The sequence below is a fragment of the Thunnus maccoyii genome, chromosome 14 (genome assembly GCF_910596095.1).
Source record: "Thunnus maccoyii chromosome 14, fThuMac1.1, whole genome shotgun sequence".
NCBI classification, from domain to species: Eukaryota; Metazoa; Chordata; class Actinopteri; order Scombriformes; family Scombridae; genus Thunnus; species Thunnus maccoyii.
In genome coordinates this window covers 17,311,967-17,332,220 of record NC_056546.1, presented here as the reverse complement: position 1 = coordinate 17,332,220, position 20,254 = coordinate 17,311,967, and the positions used below count along the sequence as shown (strand labels likewise).

The following is a 20,254-nucleotide window of genomic DNA, read 5'->3' as shown; positions in this document are numbered from 1 at the left end:
ACGTTTAAAACATTGAAGGCCAAGCACCTAGCCCATATTTTTCCGTGCAAAACAAGCACAGAGATAATCTCACAGTTATCAAAGAGAATAATCGTTAATTGTTCGCACAATTGTTAAACTAATGACAGAAATTCTGATATCATTAACTCGCTCGCACCACAGTTGAACATCTCTAGTGCTTTCGAATATCTTGAGATTCCAGTCCATATTAGGAATGCCGTCGAGCTCCAGCACCACATTCAAACAGGGGGAGGTGCTGCTCATCGTGTGTACACTGTCAGCAAAACACACATGCTTTGTTTGGAGTCAGCAGCACACATCCACTAACACGTTGGTGTAATTACTTGGAGGAACTAAAAGTAACTAATTAAACATTAATAGAGTATACATTAATGAAAAACCAGTGCATGCTGTGTTGACAAGGGAGTCCCTTTCTATTTTATGATATTTTGACTTGTCATAGTAAAGCACAGGTGTTACCAATAACATTAACAATGGCTCTTTTCTATTGTAGTGTCCCCTGTCAGCTAGCATACACAATACCAATGCCCTGAAACCAAATTTGCAAAGAGGAATTGAGTAATCATCACTTATATTTTTTACACATATGCCTTTCCTATTGCAACATGTCAAAACGTCTCCTCTGTAAGAAAGAACTATTGACATAATTTCCCTATATGTTAAAGAAGATGGAACTAAAGAGTAAGAAAACCCATTGCAGACAGGTGAGTTGCACTCAAAAACAGACAAGACATTTCAGGTTCTCCTTTTTATTTATGTTTGTAGTACATTCATATGTATTACATCCTCTCCCAATATTTAGGGAGTTCCACTTATTTTTCCCCCCTTTTAAAAATGATTCTCTCTCTCTCTCCATACAATTCAAATTTGATTTTACATTTAAATAAACCTTTAAAAAATTATCTTATTTCACTTATTCCATTTTTTTAAACTTCTTTTACTACTTTCATTACAAATCTTCACTTCAATAGAAGGTGTTAGCTTGCAGAAACAAAATAAAAAAAAAAACAAACTAATTCAATAACTAAATGTAAAGACAAGTGTTGCAGGTCGAGGAGCCAGCCTTCGGCTCTGAGGTAAGTGTCAGCTGCTTCCTGCGGCAGGCCTCCTGTTACCTCTTCAGATTCTGCTGGGCCTGCTTCAGTAAAGTGTCGAAGTCTAGTGCATTAAACTTGGCTTTTGCAGGCATCGGTTCGTACTCTCTACTGCAATCTGAAATGAGGAAAAGGACAAAGTTAACATCATATTAAAATAATCGGAGAGCACATTTGAACACACTGCATTTGGTTTGAACCACTTCAATATTTGTGTCTCTAGGAGGGCCGTAGCCATGGAGTCAATATTGGGGGGGGGACCAAATCTGCCGGGGGGTCTGGGGGTCCCCCTTAAGAAAAAATTCAAAATATGAAAACTCATTTCCTGACATTCTAAAATATTTAAAAATTACATTGCTGTTTTTTCTTGTTTCATTGTATGTAATGGCAGAGATCAGGGATTAATAAAGTGCAACCATACCCATATAAACAGACATCTATGTGTGGTTATATGAAGACAAGTCAAAATATTGAGGCCAAGGTTTAGCAAATTGTTGTTTTTATTGACATATTTATAAGTTAACTTGGCTAGGCAGCAGCGTTTGCTCTGCTCTCCTTATTTTCTCCTCTCCAGGTCACACCCCCCGAAAGGGCGTCACTCATAGGCAGAGTGACCAGAGAGGGGAGAGGGACGGGGAGACGTGGTATCATTCGCTACAGAGTCATATTTTAATAATAGTGCTGCACTCTGTTAGTGTTATGGGTCTCTCGTTTGTCACTACAGGGTAACCAGGCTACCTTGGCTAAACTGGCCCTGGCATACATCCATGAGCACGCTACAGCTAACGGGTGCACTGCCAAAACGTTCCGGGTGGAACTTGAGCTCTAGAATTATTATTCCGCATGTCGCAGTAAGTGGGTTATTAAACTAGTTTGACAGTAATTGTTTGGGTCCGGGAGCATACTGAACCGAGGAAAGTCACATACTAAACGGTTTGGAAAAAAATACATATACCATTACACCCCTACTTTTGACGCAAGCTTAAACCCATAGTTGTCCCTGTGACAGATAATCAAAGCATCAGCCTGTATTCATTTTCAGTTTGCTAGAGGTCTAGCTAAGGTCAAAACAGGCCTTTTGTTGTGTTTAGCTGTGACTTGCTTTTAAAAGAGCAACCTGGGAGTGTTGCCAGGAGGCCCCAGTTATGAACAAGTTTTACTTTAGCACTGTAGCTTGGCCTAAGAGGTCACGGACAAGACCAAGAAGGTTCAAAGACAGTGCAATATGTTCATATTAGCCTTTTGTGTTGCAAACTATTAAGCACAACAGAAACAGAGGAGCCCTTTAAGGAGGGGCTGTAATAGAACCAAGTCTAATCTTTAAGCCATTTCTCCTGAAAGCAGAGTGTCCTATTTGATAGGGTTTGACTAGGTATGACATTCACAGTTGGCAGATCTGGATGAGGTCCAAGCTCCTCCTCTACCTCTCCTGCACCTTCATCTTGGCCTGTCTGTCTGTCTGCTCTGTCATTGTCTCAAACTCTCTCCCTGATTGATTGTATTATTTGAAATAGACATGAGAAGCTATACTTAGAGGGATACCTCATGGTAAATTAACATTAGGATTAGACTGTTGTGATGTAATTCGGTCTTCACCATTAATATTTGATCTTTTTCTCACTCACCTCCGTGTCACCTGCTCTCCCTGCCCTGTCAGCATTCGCATGCTCTCTCTCTCCCTCACCCTCTCTTTACTCTCAATGCACCAGAGTGAAGGCGAAAGAAATGTTATCAGTAAACTAATGACTAGAGAGAATGTTGATACACATATCTCCATATGTGCCAACAGGAGTCTGTACATTAGGATTAGACTGTTGTGATGTCATTATTCGGTCTTAACCATCAATATCTTCTCTTTTTCTCATTCACCTCCATGTCACCTGCTCTCCCTGCCGTGTCAGCATCCTCATGCTCTCTCTCCCTCTCTCTCTCTCTTTATGCACTGCCCCGCTCTGAATGCACCAGAGTGAACACGAAAGAAATATTATCAATAAACAAGTGGTGTTTCTTGCCGTCATGTTCAGGAATGGATCACTAACCATTTCTGATCTGAATGGCGATGATTATTATATCAAGAAATGTTGACTCATCTCTTGTACTGCTGTGTACTCTGACTCGTATTCATTTTTTCCACTGCTCTCAGCTTACTTTCCATCTATTCTGAGGCTGCCCAAAAAAATGAAATTGATTGACACTTTACTCAGACCTCACATGGGCTTTCTGAAATATATAATGTAATAAAGATATTAATGTTAGTTGAATACGCCTGTGTTAGTTATGATTATATTTGCTTACGATTATTTCAGACGGTGGTGCATGGTTGCCCGTCGTAGCATAGCAATTTGTTTATTTATATTTTTATATCAATATATTGCTGGGACAGCATATTTGATTATTGGGGAGGGGTTGTATACATTATAATTATGGCCCTGGTCTCTAAAAATTAAAAAGCCACAAAAGAAACTTTAAACCAGAGTGGAATTAAGTTTGTCTTTTTAAATCTTCATATTTTGACAAAATGTGCATTTGTTTTCTTTTAAAAAACATAAAAGGCACTTTAAAAGGCACTGCACTGTGATCGTCCCAGGTTACCATGCGATTTGCCAAGTTTTGGAGTTATTGGCTATGGTTCAATGTAGAGTACAGTACAATGGTGCTCAGTGGCATTTAGTTTGTGGTGAGCACATTGTATCAGACTGAACTGCAGCCAAAACCTCCAAACTTGTGTAAAAACACTGTGTGTAAGAGCTAAAGGACCATCTATCATGCCCGTTGAAATAAAACCATGCCTACCCAGGTCAGCATAGCTGGTCTGGCAGAACTGTCTCCTTCCACCGAAACAGAGATCAAATGGCAGCTCGTCAGGTTTGCGCAGCTTGCTTCCATTCTCAATGGCCGTGAAAGCATCCTTGGTGTTGTAATAAGTCACAAACCCATAGTTGTCCCTGTGACAGATAATCAAAGCATCAGCCTGTATTCATTTTCAGTTTGCTAGAGGTCTAACTAAGGTCAAAACAGGCCTTTTGTTGTGTTTAGCTGTGACTTGCTTTTAAAAGAGCAACCTGGGAGTGTTGCCAGGAGGCCCCAGTTATGAACAAGCCTGGTTTTGCTTTAGCACTGTAGCTTGGCCTAAGAGGTCACGGACAAGACCAAGAAGGTTCAAAGACAGTGCAATATGTTCATATTAGCCTTATTAAATTTAATCAGTACAGTAGGCCCTTATTACAACAGTAAATAACACTGAAAATCTTTGCATGTGTAATACTAGCTGTATATGTACTTACCCATGATCTCTAAAGTGCAGAGTGCAGTCCTCAATCTCGCCAAATAAAGAGAAGCGGTCTTTGAGTTCCCTTTGGGTCATTGTGCCCCGAATTCGACCAATGTAAACAACCCGCCGTTCCTCCTGAGAAAGGAAAGTTGTTAATCATATGATCCAGAGTGAAAACACTAATTTTTTGCACACAGGTGTCTTGGCAAAATAGTTCACACAGTAAAAATAACTCACAATGGCTTTCTCCTTGCGTCTCTTCACCTCTTCAGCATTTTGTGGCCTTTGACCATAGCCGGGCCGGTATGATGGACTGTGAAAGACAAGATGAAGCATTTAGTAGTTAGTTTGCACAAGTGAAAAAGTTGTACAATCCATGCAATGACTACCAATCAGATGAGCATGATGCATAGTTAATACACAGTAAATGTAACAAAAGTACCTGTACAATCCTCTGCTTCTACTCCACTGAGCTCGACTGTGAGGGGATTGAGACCGCGATCTGGAGCGACTCCATGAGCCAGAACGAGAAGAGGAATATGAGTACCTTCTCCTCCTGGGAGGGGAGCGGGACACCGAGGGAGAGGACCGAGAAGAAGAACGGGAAGAGGAGCTGGAACTCTCGGAGTGACGGGGACGATACCTAAAAAGGGGAAAAGGGAAGGAATGCAAGTGAGGATCAAGGGAAATCATAAACACTATAAAACGGGGAATTAAGATGTTGCACAAACTTTAGATGTTTTGACAGAGGGCCTAACCTTTTCTTAGATGGAGAGCGGGAACTAGACCGAGATCTAGAGGAATGGGAGTCCGATTCTGAACCGCTGGACACAGGGCTGGGAGAACGACGGGATCTTCTTTTTCTAGACCGGCCTCCAGTCCTCTCATTGGGGCTGGGTGTGCGAGAAGTGGCGTGCCGACGGTAGGACCTGCTGAAAGGCCCGTGCCTCAGGTCGCCTTCTTTAACAGTGGTATCGTTCTCTTGCCGAGCAGGAGAAGCGTCAGGTGTCTCCAGAACAGAGCTGCTCTCCATCCTATCAGTCCTGTGATCCAGGGGCTCTGTCAGTGGAAATTCTTGCGCTTTGGTTGTGAGCGCACGGTTTATGGTAGACTGGAGAGAGGATTCTGGGGCAGCTGGGGATGTCTTTGTAGTGGTTGCAGTGGGTTGCTTAATTGGTTTAATAGTGATGAAAGATTGCTGTTTGACATTCCAGCGCTTGCCTGGCTCTCCGCTGGAAGCACCTTTGTTGGGGAGGCAGTAGTCGTGGTCCATGCACGCTAGCTCGGGGGCTACAGTGGCGACAGCAGGAGTGGGTTTGCTGCGGGACCTGACTGAGGGCAGGGGTCGGGCTTCTATCTGAATAACCTTGGAGGGGCTCGGCTTTGAGGCCTCGGCAGCCTTGCTCTTTCCCAGCAGGGCCACAGGGGCCAGAGGTTTCCACATCTGGTGGGGAGGAGTGGCTGGAGGAGTCAGAGCTGAAGCAGAGGGGGAAAAAAAAAAAAAAAAGAGCACCAGAATTATACCCAACTATGAAGACCAGTGGGCCATCTGTGTTGCAATGTAGCGTATCTGATCATGACGTACTATTCCAGATAATATCTAATGACTGTGCTGTTGGAAGCATGTGGGATACAAGAGCAGAATGAAAATTCTGATTTGTTGCTTTATAGAGATTGAAAAAAAAAAAAAAACTTTTCCCATATGTGTTTTGTTATTTTAATTATTCAATTTAATGAGCACACAATGAAACCAAAAATCAAGATGCTGAATTACCTGCAGTACTTGAGAGATCATTAGCTCTCACACGGTCCACTACCGTTTTCTCTGGAGCCGACTCAACACTGCAGAAGGGAGACAAGAGGCTGTTAGTATATCACAAGTAAACAGTGCAGCTCCCACTTCTGTTTGTCTTTGGATGAGAATGCAGCAAAGTCTAGACAAAAAGCACATTAAGCAAGGTTGTGTTGATTCAGACTCAGAAGACCATTTACTGAGGCTGGACAACATCACGATTTGCGGTAGGTCTTGGCAAAAGGTGGAGTCACACACACAGCATACAGGTTTCATTTTCCCAGGAATTTGCAGAGAAACCGTCACTCCATCACTCACACAGAGCAGCGTGAGGGCTGTAGGGTAACTCACCTAGAGTTTCCTACAGCTGCTGCTCTACCAGAGACCTCCGGCACACATTGTTCCTCTTTGGCTGAAGAGAGAAGGAATAAGTGCATTAGCACAAGGAGCGACAGAATAGTAACAACACCAAAAACTGAGAAATTTAAGAAATGTGTGGATAAAAATGTAAATGCAATGAATAATAATGCGTTAATGTCAGGTAATATAAATGCACAGTGTTTTTTTTCCATAGTTTGGTCATTTGGTCAGCAGCTCTGACCACAGTACACACTATGCTGGTTCAATAACAAGCCTGCTAACATGAGTAACGGTACATGCACAGACTAGCCACTTGTTAGGGTTGGGGGCTTGTACATCCGCCCAAACAAAGACAGCAGGGTGAGAGTTAAATGGATTTGCGGACAGGGCAGAATTCCAGCAGCTGAGCAGACAAGAGCACAAAGCAGCTTCTCTGCCCTCCGCAGCACCCATCTCTTAAAAAGGGAATGTTTCAGTAGAAAAAAAAAAGATCCTGCCTTTTTGAACAGTCAGAAGTATCCCACAATTCTTAAAAACACTTCTCTGGAAGGATCAGATAAGTTTCAAGTTCATTTGAACAGCCAGATAAGATCTTTCCTCTGTAGGTCTCTTTTGTGGACTATGAACTCTGAGATGGCGCTTGTACATGTCTCTGTTGATCAAAAATATAAGGGAACGGTCCTGTGTCTTCACGGATGACCTACTGCTAAGCATTTGCACAAAATAAGTGCAGATGTTATAATCAATTGAGCTCTTTGAGTGGGCATTTGCTATTGTTTGAAGCCTTTCAGTCAAGATTCCTCCACTCACTACTACTACTACTAACCAAAAATAGTGTTGCAATACTATACCCTACTTCCCGCCATTACGACACTTGGAAAACTGATACTGCTGACTACATTTAGCCTGGTAGTAAACTATGTGGCCCACTAAGCTACTGGCCAATACAGGCACCCTAATGCAAGAAATTAATTATGGGCATCATGGTTCGATGAAAACAAACAAACCAGGGCTTGTGTAAGCTTGTCAAACATGAAATGGACAGCATTCCCCCCACAGACTGGCAAACAAGAATGAGCAAAAATACACAGTGATACAGTAAAAAAATCAGCAAGTGATTTTCATCTCTCATATTGCTTACCTTGGGTTTCCTCAAACTGCTCCAGCAGGCTGGTCAGATCAGCAGCTTCAATACCTATAAAAATATCATAAATATCATCAGTTGTATTCGAAAAACATGACAATATTGTACTTATTCAACCATCATTTATACAGAGGTTGGCTGTGGATGCAAGCTCTTTTACAACAATGTTGTTTACAGTTACAGTGAAGCAGAAGAACAGGGCCGTGAACAAAACAGAACAGACAATAAAAACAGGACGCGGGCTCAATTAAAGTGTCGACAGATAGGTGTAGGAGATGGGGCGCAAGGGTTTCGATTTTTTACAGTGACACTGCATATTATTTTACTGCACTAACAGCTGACGCAGCTTTTCCTAAATCATTCCTGATATGGGATGCCTGCACATCAGCCAATCACTGGATCAGATTAGGTTTGAACTGGAGTTCCAGAGGAGGAGTGAAAAGGCAATTTTCCAGCAAGGGCTTTGTAGATAAATACCAGTTTGTTAGTATGTCTCTTAACTGTTTAATGTGTATTTGTTCACCAAAAAAAAAACTTGTCCTTAATTTAAAAAAAAAGGGTTAAAATAGAAATGAGATAGACATTAACTGTCTGCCTTTTTAATAATGTTATAGAATCAACTTTAAGCTCACCTATCTCACTGGTGAAGGACTCGATCAGCTCCTGTGTGGGGCTCTTTGCCTTTGGAGGTACCGCTGCTGTAGTGGGTTTCTTTTTTGCTTCAAGCACAATAGATTCCGCTTTTTCGCTCTGGAAGTACATGGGATGTGTAGCCAGAGTAGAACAGGGCTGGGTATCGGTGGTTATGGGTTTGGATGATGTGCTGGGCCTATTTAATGCGGTAGGAGCAGTGACCTCTGGCGCTTTCTGAGAAACAGTGGTCTGGGGGGAAGTGGGAGCAGGCACAGTAGCAGTGATTGCCTCTGTAGTGGTTTTAGAACAGGTTTTACTGAGCTCTACAGACTTAGGAGATACAGGCTGAGATTGATGCCTTTCGATGACTTCACTCTTATCTCCTGAAAGCGTAGGAGGACACCTCCCGCCTGCTGATGGCATGAGCTGAGTGGATGGTTTTAAAGAAGATTGAGATCCAGAACTCTGAGGCACACATGGTACTGCAGGCTGAGCTGCAGTGGGTTGATGTGCGGGTACATTTTTCACTGAACTAGGCACTCCTCCTGAAGGATTCTGGGATAGAGTAGGTTTAGGGGTCAAAACTGTTTGGGGTTCTGGTGATTGCTGAGGTTTGCGAACAGCAGCAGTAGCAGCGGGAACCTTGCTGGACGAGGCCACCATGTAGGATGGTGGCACCAACAGCGCCTCGGGGGTGGGTGGTGCACACGGTCCCCTTGGCTGCCAGGCAGGTCTGATCTCCTCCAATTCCACCTTCGCTGCCTGGGGGTTGGGGCGTCGAGGATCTTTAGGGCTGGGGTCAGGCAGGCAGGGAATAGGGGGGAGCTCTTTGGGGAGCTCTGGAAGGCTGGGCCACTTGGTGCTGTTGTCGTCCTGTTTTTCCACTGGTGCAGGTTTTTTCTGCTGTCTGAGCCGCCGGTACTCCGCTAGGCTGAGGGACTTGGGCTTTGGCTCTGGGACTGCAGGAGCCATAGGAGGGAGGGCCTCGCTAACAGCTGGTGTCACTTGGGATGTTTCGGTGCTGGGAGCAGCTGCAGGGCAGTCTGGAGACACTGGCGCTGCCTGGGTGGCAGGCAGGACAGCAGAGGGAGCTGCTGATGAATCTTCCGGCTTGTCAGTAGCTGTTGCCGTCTGTTCAGCCATTTCATCGGGCTGCGGGGAAATCGCTGCTGTGGGTGGACAGCTAGGTTGGCTCCTCTCAGGGCTAGCACTTAACAGCATTGTGTCCTGTCTAGGTGACACAGATGTGGCAACTTTCACACTAATTTCAGGTGACAACATTGTTGTGGTGACCTCAGGTTGTGTTTCAGTTTGGCATGAATCTAATTTCTTAGGTTTTGAAGAGGAAGAAGCAGGAGCTGAGGCAACTGGAACCTTTGGGACTTTCTTCTCTTTTTTGTTTAACCTTTTTTCAGGCTTTTTGGACAATTCTTCTGCTGTCTTTCTTATCGAGCCACTCCTAAGGACCCTTCCCTCCACAGGTTCGGGTTGGCACTCTTTCTTGCATTTCTTTTTCTTTTTTCTCCGGGAGGGGCTTTTCGCTTTAATCTCTTCCTTCTCTTTCTTTACGATCATCTCATCTTTCACATCTGAAGATGATTCTGATGTTGCTGGGGATGCAATTTTCACTGGAACCTCGCTGACCGTTTCATCTTTGTTGTCGTCGTCGTCGTCATCATCATCGACGACTATATGCTCAGAACTGTCTGAGGCCACTTCTTCTGCATCCTCTGAAACTTTCTGCTCATTTTCTGAAGACTGCTCTTTAAGTGGCAGAGAGACAGGGAGGTCCATGTCTGGGATGGCCAGGATGGGCTCTCCATTTTCCCCCTGGTCTACAACCTCCAGTAAGATGCCTCCTTCGGGCAGCATCTGTTCCCCCTCGTCATTCTCCACACAAATGGCCATACAGTACGGGTGCATATGCCTGACCAAGTCCCCCAGGCTCACTGAAACACCATCCTCACACTCCTGCTCAAAGGTGACAGGAAGCGGGAGGGTCAGACCTTCCCAGCCAAGCAGGTCGTTGTCAGGAGACGAATCGTGGCTCACTGGGCTCAGAGTGAGAGAGCCATCTTCCTCCTCTTCCCCATCACTTCTCTGCAGAGAGTCTGACTGTATCCTGGGGAGGCTCTGGGTACAGACAGGGAGACAAATATACAGTCAAATTCTGAAATATGTCTCCTGTAAAAGTTGATATATACTGCTTACATGGGGAGAAAGCTACCTTTCCAGTTGATAAAGGTCTTGCACTACATAGTGTATCTTTCTCTGGGGGGGAACGGGACAGACACAGCAATCTCCTGAGCTAGAAGGACAAAAACAAACAATTGCATAAGGACGTTAATGCTTATCCACTTTATGGGTACGTTTTACTTTTATAAACATTTAAAACACTTAAAAAGTATGTTTAGAAATCACATAGGTCAGCAGATTATCCTTCCATCCCCCTTTTAAAACCAACCTGACCCAAGCTCAAGGGCCAGACGGGGGATGTACAGAGCAGGAATCTGTGAGACACTCTGAGTTATGTACGACAGCTGGGCACTTACCGGAGAGTGTTCCCTGCCCTTCTGACCTGACAATAGGTCTGAGTCAGGCAGTGTGTCAAACGGGGACAGGTTTTCATCATCCACATTGTCAAGAATTTCAGTCAGGGCGGTTAGCAGCGTGGCTTCACTCTCATCATCTATTCCTTTAGTCTAAATAAACACATGGACAGTAGGTCAAGGCATGCACAACAACAAGTATAAACAAACAACTGTACAACACTCACACGTCGTAGATATCTCTCAGGCTACTGTAAGACTAATGTTTAAAAATGATGTGAAATTAGTCTTGCCTCTGTTGTTGGGGTGTCCTCAAATATAGAAAGGATGGAGGGGTCTAAGCAGCTTTGAAGGGCCTCCAGGGTTTCCCCAGAGCTCAACCCATCAGCCTAAAGAGAGAGAGAAAAAAATAATTTTCTTGGCAAAAACAGGACTGATAGAAATGATAACATGATTAAGGCAAGATATAACTATGGTTACTGACTTTTGGTAAAACACATTGAAAGAAACAAGTGGAGAGACAAATTTATAACACAAGTACACTAAATCTAAGAAAATAACTAAAACCCCCTTCAAGTCAGTATTTTGAACATTTTAAACTGCTCATTCGATGCAGCAAACTTTTTTTAAAAAATCTTTATTTCACTTTATTTAAAAATGCTTACTGTGTTTTTTCTTGTACAAGTTTATAGACGTGGGTTATTTTGGGTCTGGGACTTAGATTTACTCCTGAATTCAGTCAAAGATCTGTTCCAGGGAATAAACATTGTCATATCATATATGGTCCAGTGGGCTTCATTTCTATTATAACTGGACTTGCCTTTGTTTTGTTTCTGCTGCCTTTGGTTAAGTACTTCTAGTAGTTCTAAGAACCTGTGTGTCCTCTTGGACACATTTGTTGCTTTAAGGTGCCCTAAGTCAACAAATATATGTAAACAAAACCAGTATTGTACATTGTAAATGAATTAAGGAGCAGAGTCAACTTCCTGTTTCAAACCAATCAAGGACTTAACAGAAAACTAAGTCTAGTCTGTGTACAGTTGGATAATAAAATAGGTCAACCTAACTTTGTTTACTGGTTGGAGCTGACAATGAGTCTAAGCTAAAGTCTAGCATTTGAAAAGGAGAGACAGAAGAGGAAACCCCAGAGGGAAGAGGAGGGCACGTGCTTGTAGTTTCAGCTTGAAGAAGAGAAAAACAAGATGGCTGAGGCATTACAATAAGAAATATACAAGAACTAGGGCTGGGCGATATGGATAAAATCAAATATCATGATATTTTGGCCCAAATACCTCAATATTGCAACAATATTGTAATGTAGTAATGCTGTAAAGCAGCAATGTTGATATAATGACTAAGTGGGTAAAGGCAAATAAAAACAGTTAGAACAGTCTGCTGAGTTCAAAAAAAAAATCACTTCACTGTAATGCAGAGACAAAAAGACCAGGAAAAGACAACACTTATACCATATCACAATATTACTATATCCAAAAACTGAGACTATATCTAGTCTCATATCATGATAGATATAATATTGATATATTGCAAAGCCCTAACATGAACATTGGAGCAAGTACCTATAAGGCATGCAGGACCAATACTTAAATAATCAAAATAAGTTTACATATAAATTCAGTACATGCTACAACTCAAAATATTTAAAAAGAAAACACTGACAAAGCTCTGAACAACAGTAGCAACTCTGAAATACTTAAATTAGAAATGCAACTTTGACAAATAAATATAAAATTGGACGAAGGATTGAAATGTGCAACATAACATGTGAGGTAGACTCACTTCGTGTACATCACCACCTCAGACTCGAAACATATACACTCACTTCAGCATACAGAGCAAACAAACTGATAACATTATGCACTTTCAACTATGAACGCAGTAGATTTTTACAATGACCCACGTGTCTCTGTCCACACATGCACACACACAGCGCGCAGACATATTTGATCCTCGCCCCATCCCGTCCAAAGGGAGGATACGCAGCCCACGTGTTGCACTACAACAACAACGACGAATACGGGCCTACATCATCACTCCTCTGTGTGATATATTTAAAATACTGCAAACTAACTGGCAACATTTTAATATTTGTATTCTTGCATGAAATCTTAGAAAACTACAGACAGTTTATTCATAAATTAAATGGAAGCGTGTGTGTCTGCTGCGCATGTGTGAAGGAATCCAACATGTGATTGACCACGACTAAACCACATGTGGAGACACACACACACACACACACTCACTCACACACATTATGAATGAAAAACTGTTTTGCTGCAGCAGTGTCACAGATGATAATCGTACTCGCAGGTGTAGTTAACTACACTGATTGCAATCATGGGGTTATATGCAAAAAACAGCGACATACTTTCTACATTTATGGCTTCATCCTTGTGTGCATCATCGCTGAAACGATGACACATTACTGCAGTGTGCTGGCGTGGAGCCTATAAACTACACCATGGCAATAAAAATACCATTGCACCTTCAATCATCATCATGCTACAAAACGATTTGCAAGGAAGTAGTTTACATCTACACTGAAATGATGACAAATCTAGATGTTTGTCACCACGTGTGAATGAATCAGGTAGTGAGTTACACACCAAGATGACTTTTGAACATAAACTCCACCGATGGCGCTTATAGATACACTCAGATTGTTAATTATACAACTGATGAACATGCCAGGTCAACTAGCAATAAGAAAACACAGCTGTCACTTCACTTATTTAAACGTGTTTTTAAATTAAAAGGTTGAAATCTGTGAGGCTGACTAGCCGGCCGAGCTACACTGACTCACCAGCTAGCATTGATGTACAGCTAAGATATGAGACGCACACATTCATAGTGAAGCGTCCCGTGTTGTTTAATATACACACGGGCAGATGTCTATCTTGCTGTAAACACCCCAAAACAAAACACTGCTTTTTAAAATAAGTTTTAGTGGTTGTACGGTTACATCCACGTGTCACTTTTCCATGCGCAGTGTATACGGAGCTCTGCGCTGCTCCTCAAACATGACACAAAACTACTAACAGCAGAGATTACATGCTAGGAAATAAAATGTAGGACATATTCGTTACCTCGTCTAGTGTATCCATGGGGAAGAAATCCATATTGCAGGCAGTTAAAGTCTCCTCGCCTGCTGCTCCCCACCGCACCGCCATCTTGCAAGTATACTCCCCTGGACCGACTCGTTTCAGGATGAAAAGCAATGAATCGCAAGCACGCCGGCAGGACACACGTGGTCCGACATTCCCGGCAAAATGACGCTAAATGACGGCGGGGGTCAAGGGTTACGTGTTCACGTTTTTGTAGTTCTATTAAATACACGAGTTGTGTCAGTATACTGCCGTGTAGTGGTTGGCTGTTTTGTTTTGTGCTGCTTAAAAAAAGAGGAGAAAAATCAGGCACAAAACATAACTTTTCCGTTTTTTGTTATCTATATCATCTTTTTTTTAGCCATAGTAGTAATGGCAGATATGGAGCACAATAAAAAACACAAAACCATGGATCATTATGATGATGATGATTATTATTATTATTGTTATTATTAATTGCACACTGCATATACTGTTTACTCCTGGTCAATATTTTGTACATTTCATCTCATTCTCTTCAATTTAAAATTTAAACCTGTAGCAGCTCTACTCACTTAATATATTTTACATACTTTTTATTGTAAATTTCTTTCTTTCCTTTTTATATTATTTAGGATTACTTAATTTTATGTATATTTTTGCCTGTTATGCACCATAACACCAAGACAAATTTATTGTATGTGCAAACCTACGTGGCAATAAACCTGGTTCTGATTCTGATTCATACAAATCAAACAACAGAAATAATATGCAAATAATATTATGGATAACATGATACAAATAATCTGTAAATACATGCAGGTAGGTTTACATTATGTAATAAACATGAATAGATAAAAGGAAAAATACAACTACTTTATTGAGGGTATTGAACAACTAATACCTGCAACTATTCTCTTATCTACAGAAGTGCTATAATATCCCTCTAGGGCATTCTTTACTGCAGTTTTGCCTGATTGTCTATTTGTCATGATACATAATTGATTGTTTATTTTATCTTTAGATTAGGAGGAAAGAAAACTCAAACTATAGGACATACTTTTACAGTGTCAATATACGGCTTTAATAGTAGATATCTAGTAGACAAAGAAACTTGCTGAACAAGGATGTGATTTGCCCAGGAGGATGGTGGGGATTTCACCCCCCCCCCCCCCCCCCCCTTCTGATCTATATATCCCTGGCTCTGCTGAGTTATTTTTTTTATCCCCCTTACAGTGATTTATGCTGATTCACCCACAGACAGTATAAAATATCTAAGATATAAATAGGCTATTAAACAAAATCTAAGTAAAGTGCTGCAATGTGAGAACAGTCATTAGTGCAAACAATAATAGGATCAGAAATGGACTTGACACGCATCAAGGCTAAAGTCTCCAGGTCATATTAAACATTTATTTCAAAGGACCAGTGTGTAAGATTTGGGGAGATCTATTGGCAGAAATGGAATATAATATTCATGAGTGTGTTTTAATTAGTGTATAATCACCTTAAAATAAGAATAATTGTGTTTTTGTTGCCTTAGAATGAGTCCTTTATATCCACATAGGGAGCGTGTCAAGCCCCCAGGAACAGCGCCGGGCTGTGAAGCCAATTTGTCATGGTGGCCAAACCATGTAATTACAACATCACATGACGCTATTGGGCCCAAAAGTGGCATCTACCACTACAGTAGATGCCACTAAATCTTAAACACTAGTCCTTTAAAATATGTTGATTTAAAATCACTATTCTTGGTGCACATGTTGGCCTGACAAAGAATGACATTCTCTATTTTCCAGAAGTCAGTGGATGCCAGAGAAAGATAAAGGAGGCCATTCATATCTGACACCAAAGACCATTCTTAAACCGAGACAGTGGCCACAATCCCCCCAACCCACACATGACCACCGGCTCATCACATGACCCGAGTTCCATACTAAGGTAACGAGATGACAACCGAGCAAACTGCATCAGCTAATGAGGACCATAGATGCAGCTCAAATCCCAGTAAAAAGCTAGTAAATGGACCTTGAAATTTTCTAATGTTTTTTGTACATACAAAATTAACTCTGAGAGGGAAAATTGTACTCACTTAGTGCCGGGGAGGTAAATTAAATAAAGTACATTGGTCAACGTCCTTTTGTTGGAAGGAAGATGTATGATAAGTGAACAAAAAGAGGCTGTGAAACAGAGAGGTGCGGATAAAATTGGGTCAAATAAAAAGTGGGGGTGATATTTTCCTCATTAGAACTAGTACTGCATGGAACAAAAAAGCCATAGGCAATTCCCTATGCCCCACCGGCAGAAATGGATTAGAGGTGAGCCCAGCCACACACACACACACACACACACACACACGACACGCACTGTGGTCTTCCATTGTGTTTTACCACTTCCACTACTCTGTTTTACATTTGTAATTTATTCTCTGCTGTTTGATGAATGAAACTACTATGTGGCCGCCATTGCTGGAGAAGACTTCAAATCTTGCCACATTCTCCAACAGCCTCTTTACTGTGGCAGAGCTCTTCAGTAAACCCATGCACGCATTATGGTGAATTTATAAAACATTTTTTGTTGCTGAATAGTCTCAAAACAAGAGACACAACAGGTTACAAACCCGCTGCAGTGTAGTTTTGCCTTTGTGTGCAGTGCTTTCTGGCGTCGATCCAGGAATCCCTAAGGCAACAATTAAGAGCCTTACTAATCAATTGCGTCCCTTGTTGCCTTTCCTGTTGTAGAACATGCATTTGCCATGAAGGACAAATCACTTTTATTTATGTGCCAAGGCATGTGATATTTTATATATACTGTATATGCAAACGCCTGGTAGGGTGGCCTTAGCAGTTGTTGTAAGGGTGGAAGTTTAAATCCTTTCTGTCCAGATGTTATCGTGTCCTTGACCAAGACACTGAACACCAAATTGTTCTTGAAGTACTGTATGTGTATGTGAGGAAAAAAAAGGCAAGTCACTAAACAAAAGACTGCACTGTAATGGTGATGAGTTGTAAGTCGATGTCTGGAAGAAACTTGCATATTTGTTCCTCTGGTTTTGTCTAAATTCTGTCTCTCACAGGCTTCACACACACTGAGAGACAGTTGGAGCTTTCTGGCTTTCCCCCAGTTTTGAGGAAGTTGTGAATGTATGCCTATCATTGGTGTTTTTAGAAAAAGTCCAAAATGGTCTCCTCAGATCAACGTTTGCAGTATTTCACATTATTCCTGTCCAGCACTCTGTGTGGTGAGAGGACCAAAAGTAATCTAACACTAAAGTTATTCCGTTGCTTCATGACCCTGCTGTTCTTGTTACCTTGTTACCAGTCTGCTTCCCATTACCTGTCATGTCCTAATGAATTCACTGGCGCTCATATGTATATATAGGGTAGTGCATCAGAGGCTGTGTACTGTACATCCGTGGAAGCTGAAAGACTTATGAGCTCGTCTGTGTGTGAGAGAGAGACAGAGAACGAGAGGAACACCACTGTGCCCCAACACACTCCCTAACTGCTACCTACCGCTGCTCTGCCGTTGCCATGGATACAGTGCCCTCTCTCTCCCTCTCCTCTCTCTCAGTGGGTATGGAGGGATGGGGCTGGAGTGGAGAGAGGAGAGGAGAAGTGGCTCTGGCTGCTGCCTCTGCGTCATATTCATACCAGTGCAGCTGAGAGCTGCCCCCCCCCCCAACTCCCCACCCCTCCCCCCCTCCTCCTCCCCCTCCTCTTCCTCCACCACCTCCTCCTTCCTTCCTTCCTTCCTTCCCTTCCTTCCTTCCTTCCTTCCTTCCTTCCTTCCTTCTCATCATCCAATTTGCACACTGCTAGATCCCCCCTCCATTTGTGTCTCCTATCTGCATCCGCTCATCACACACACACACACACACACACACACACTCTCTCTCTCTCTCTCTCTCTCCGTGCTGGCCCAGCTTGGTTTCCTCTGCGTGGCTGACCCGAGCAGACTTTTGCAAGCGAGCGTGGGCGCAGAAGAAAGAGGAAGACAAAGGTAAGCGTTGAGACTGAGGATGTTTGAGTGTGTTTGTCTGTGAGAGAGAGTGAGGAGAAAGAGGGGGCCAGCAGAACAGCTGCAAGACAAAAGACTCAGAGGTAAGCATTGATGGCATGAACTCATCAGATAACAAGTACGCCACCAGGAGCCTTTTAAAACATTTTGTTTGGCATTTAGGACTAAACAAGGATTGTCAGTACATGTGAGCAAGTGCTCTCTGCTATCAGGGGACAACATACTAAGAGTGTATTGAGTAGATGTGCATCTCAGTCAGCGTGTCTGTGTGCAGGCACTTTGCTGTCTGTCACATAGTGTTATGGAACTGCTGCTGCGTGTTCCCACAGTGGAGAGAAGGAGGCAAAAGGAGGGGGAACTTCATTATTCTCAGAGAGCTTTCGGAGTGATGTGCGGATGTGTTGACTGAGCGGGAATCTCTGTATCTGCAAGAGTAGGAGAGTGAGAGGAAGTGAGAAAAGAGAGCATGCCTAACAGTGCAGTCAGTGGTGAAGTGCTCAGCATCAGAGCCTAATCGCTCCTGGAAACAGAAGCCATTTCCCAAATCACATTCACGCACCCCTCCTCTATTTCTTCTCTCTCTCTCTCTCTCTCGCATGCTCTTATTTCTTTTTTATTCCTTTTCTTTTTTTTTTTTGTTGGTGTCTCTCTTGCAGTGCTGGGGATTGCTCTCTCTATCTCTCATATCTGCCTTTGTTCAGAGCATTTTACAGTAGCAGGATCTTCTCGTAAACGTCCAACCCCGCAGATCCCAACCTACGAGCGGCACAAAGACCAGAACAGTGACAAAATAGCAGAGAGAGAGATGAGGAAGACTCAGAGAGAGACAGACCTTACTGAAACAAAAAAAAAAAGTGGCGCGTGTGTGAAGGGGAAATGAAAAGAGGGAGGAGGAGAAGAAGAACTAAAGGGAAAAGAAGAGGAGGCCTGCAGGGTTGTTCATTGTGTCTCGGTCCTGAGAACAGTGTCTGACACAGTGTATGACATTTAACTGTGATGCCTTTGCCAGTGTGCTGGTGTGTGGGGAATGTGCCTGTCAGCTTCCGTTTCAGTGGAGACAGTTGTTTGTCTTTTGTTAGTATATTGGTTGTGAGTGACAGACAACAGGGATCTGATTTTTGTTAAACTGTGCTTTAACTCACTCGGGGGGGGCCTCTGTGGTGCAGGAGATTCACGGATATACTAGGCTGTATGTGCATGTTTTTTGCTGTCAGTTGAGTCTGAAGTTGTCAGATAATGTATTGTCTGTAAACTCAGGGCTTTTACTTTTTTTCTGTCAGTCTGTTATCCATCTGACAGGATCATGTTCACAAGCAACAAAGACATCTAGCTCATGGGAGTCAGTTCTGTGGTCGTGTGTTTGTGTAGTGAAGTGTGAGATTTCGAGATTATTGGCTCAGAGGACAGGCACGCTCTAGCCAGAGAAGTTATGGGATGAACGGGAAGGGAAACCAGAGACGCGGAGGAGGGAAAGGAAATGAAACGAAATCACATCACAGCCACATCAGGCTGCAGAAAGGTCAAGGTAATATCAACTGGGTGAGAAGATTAAATTGACAGAGTGAAGTAAGATTAAAAAAGTGAGAAAAGAGTAGAAAAAAGCCTGCTGGGCAAACAGTCTGCAGACTGTTTACACGCGGCTCCTGTCGGTTGTGAATGCAAACGCGTGCACATTTTGCGCGTGGGCGCTCTTCCTGTCTCCCATGGGTCTCCAGTGTCCCTGCGCTCCAGGTGGGCTTTGCATTTTTAATCGATACTGTCTGTAGTGATTAACACCAGTTCTCTCTCTGCAGCAGAAAAACAGACGGACGGAGCGAGAGAGAGGGAGGCAGAAAGAGAGATGGAAATCTGTCATACACGAGGCAGGGTGTGTGAGCGAGTGTGTACGTGTTTGTGTGCGTGTGTGTGTTTGTTTGGCAGTAATGACCCTCTGCCTCTGGGCGCCTACTGAGTATGTTTATCTCCCACAGCAGCACCGGGCAAAAATAGACAATGCATCACTGCCACACACACACACACCTTGTACATTTTCCTCTCCTTTGCTCTAATTACCTCCCTCCTGCATTCTTCCTTTCACACACACGTGCATACACACATGCTCCTTCACTCCATTCCATATTACTTACTCTAGTCTTACATACCGTTAAGGCTCTTTCTTCCTAGTTCCCTCCTCTCTCATTTTCCCTCCCACTTGTGTTGCAATATGCCTATTAATGATGCAGCTAGAGCACCAGTGCCAACTTCCTGCCTCTGACAGAGAGAGAGGAGT

At 42.9% G+C, this 20,254-nt stretch overlaps 1 protein-coding gene and 2 non-coding genes across 3 annotated transcripts; all 3 read right to left on the bottom strand.

Annotated features, from left to right (window-relative positions):
* Nucleotides 1-754: 754 nt before the first annotated feature.
* On the bottom strand, nucleotides 755-14,164 carry pprc1 (PPARG related coactivator 1). The gene is made up of 14 exons (XM_042434048.1): nucleotides 13,969-14,164; nucleotides 11,158-11,253; nucleotides 10,868-11,017; nucleotides 10,543-10,623; nucleotides 8,315-10,448; nucleotides 7,680-7,733; nucleotides 6,530-6,590; nucleotides 6,161-6,228; nucleotides 5,145-5,862; nucleotides 4,829-5,029; nucleotides 4,624-4,699; nucleotides 4,400-4,521; nucleotides 3,909-4,060; nucleotides 755-1,233 (listed from the first exon to the last, which is right to left on the bottom strand). Exons 1-14 carry the CDS (start codon nucleotides 14,050-14,052, stop codon nucleotides 1,133-1,135), a joined length of 4,098 nt encoding a protein of 1,365 aa, XP_042289982.1. The 5' UTR covers nucleotides 14,053-14,164; the 3' UTR covers nucleotides 755-1,132.
* LOC121912285 lies at nucleotides 2,205-2,339 on the bottom strand. The gene has a single exon (XR_006100050.1). It is a non-coding gene; the product is annotated as a small nucleolar RNA SNORA50 (small nucleolar RNA).
* Nucleotides 4,150-4,289, bottom strand: LOC121912284. Its single transcript, XR_006100049.1, has one exon. It is a non-coding gene; the product is annotated as a small nucleolar RNA SNORA50 (small nucleolar RNA).
* Nucleotides 14,165-20,254: the final 6,090 nt, after the last annotated feature.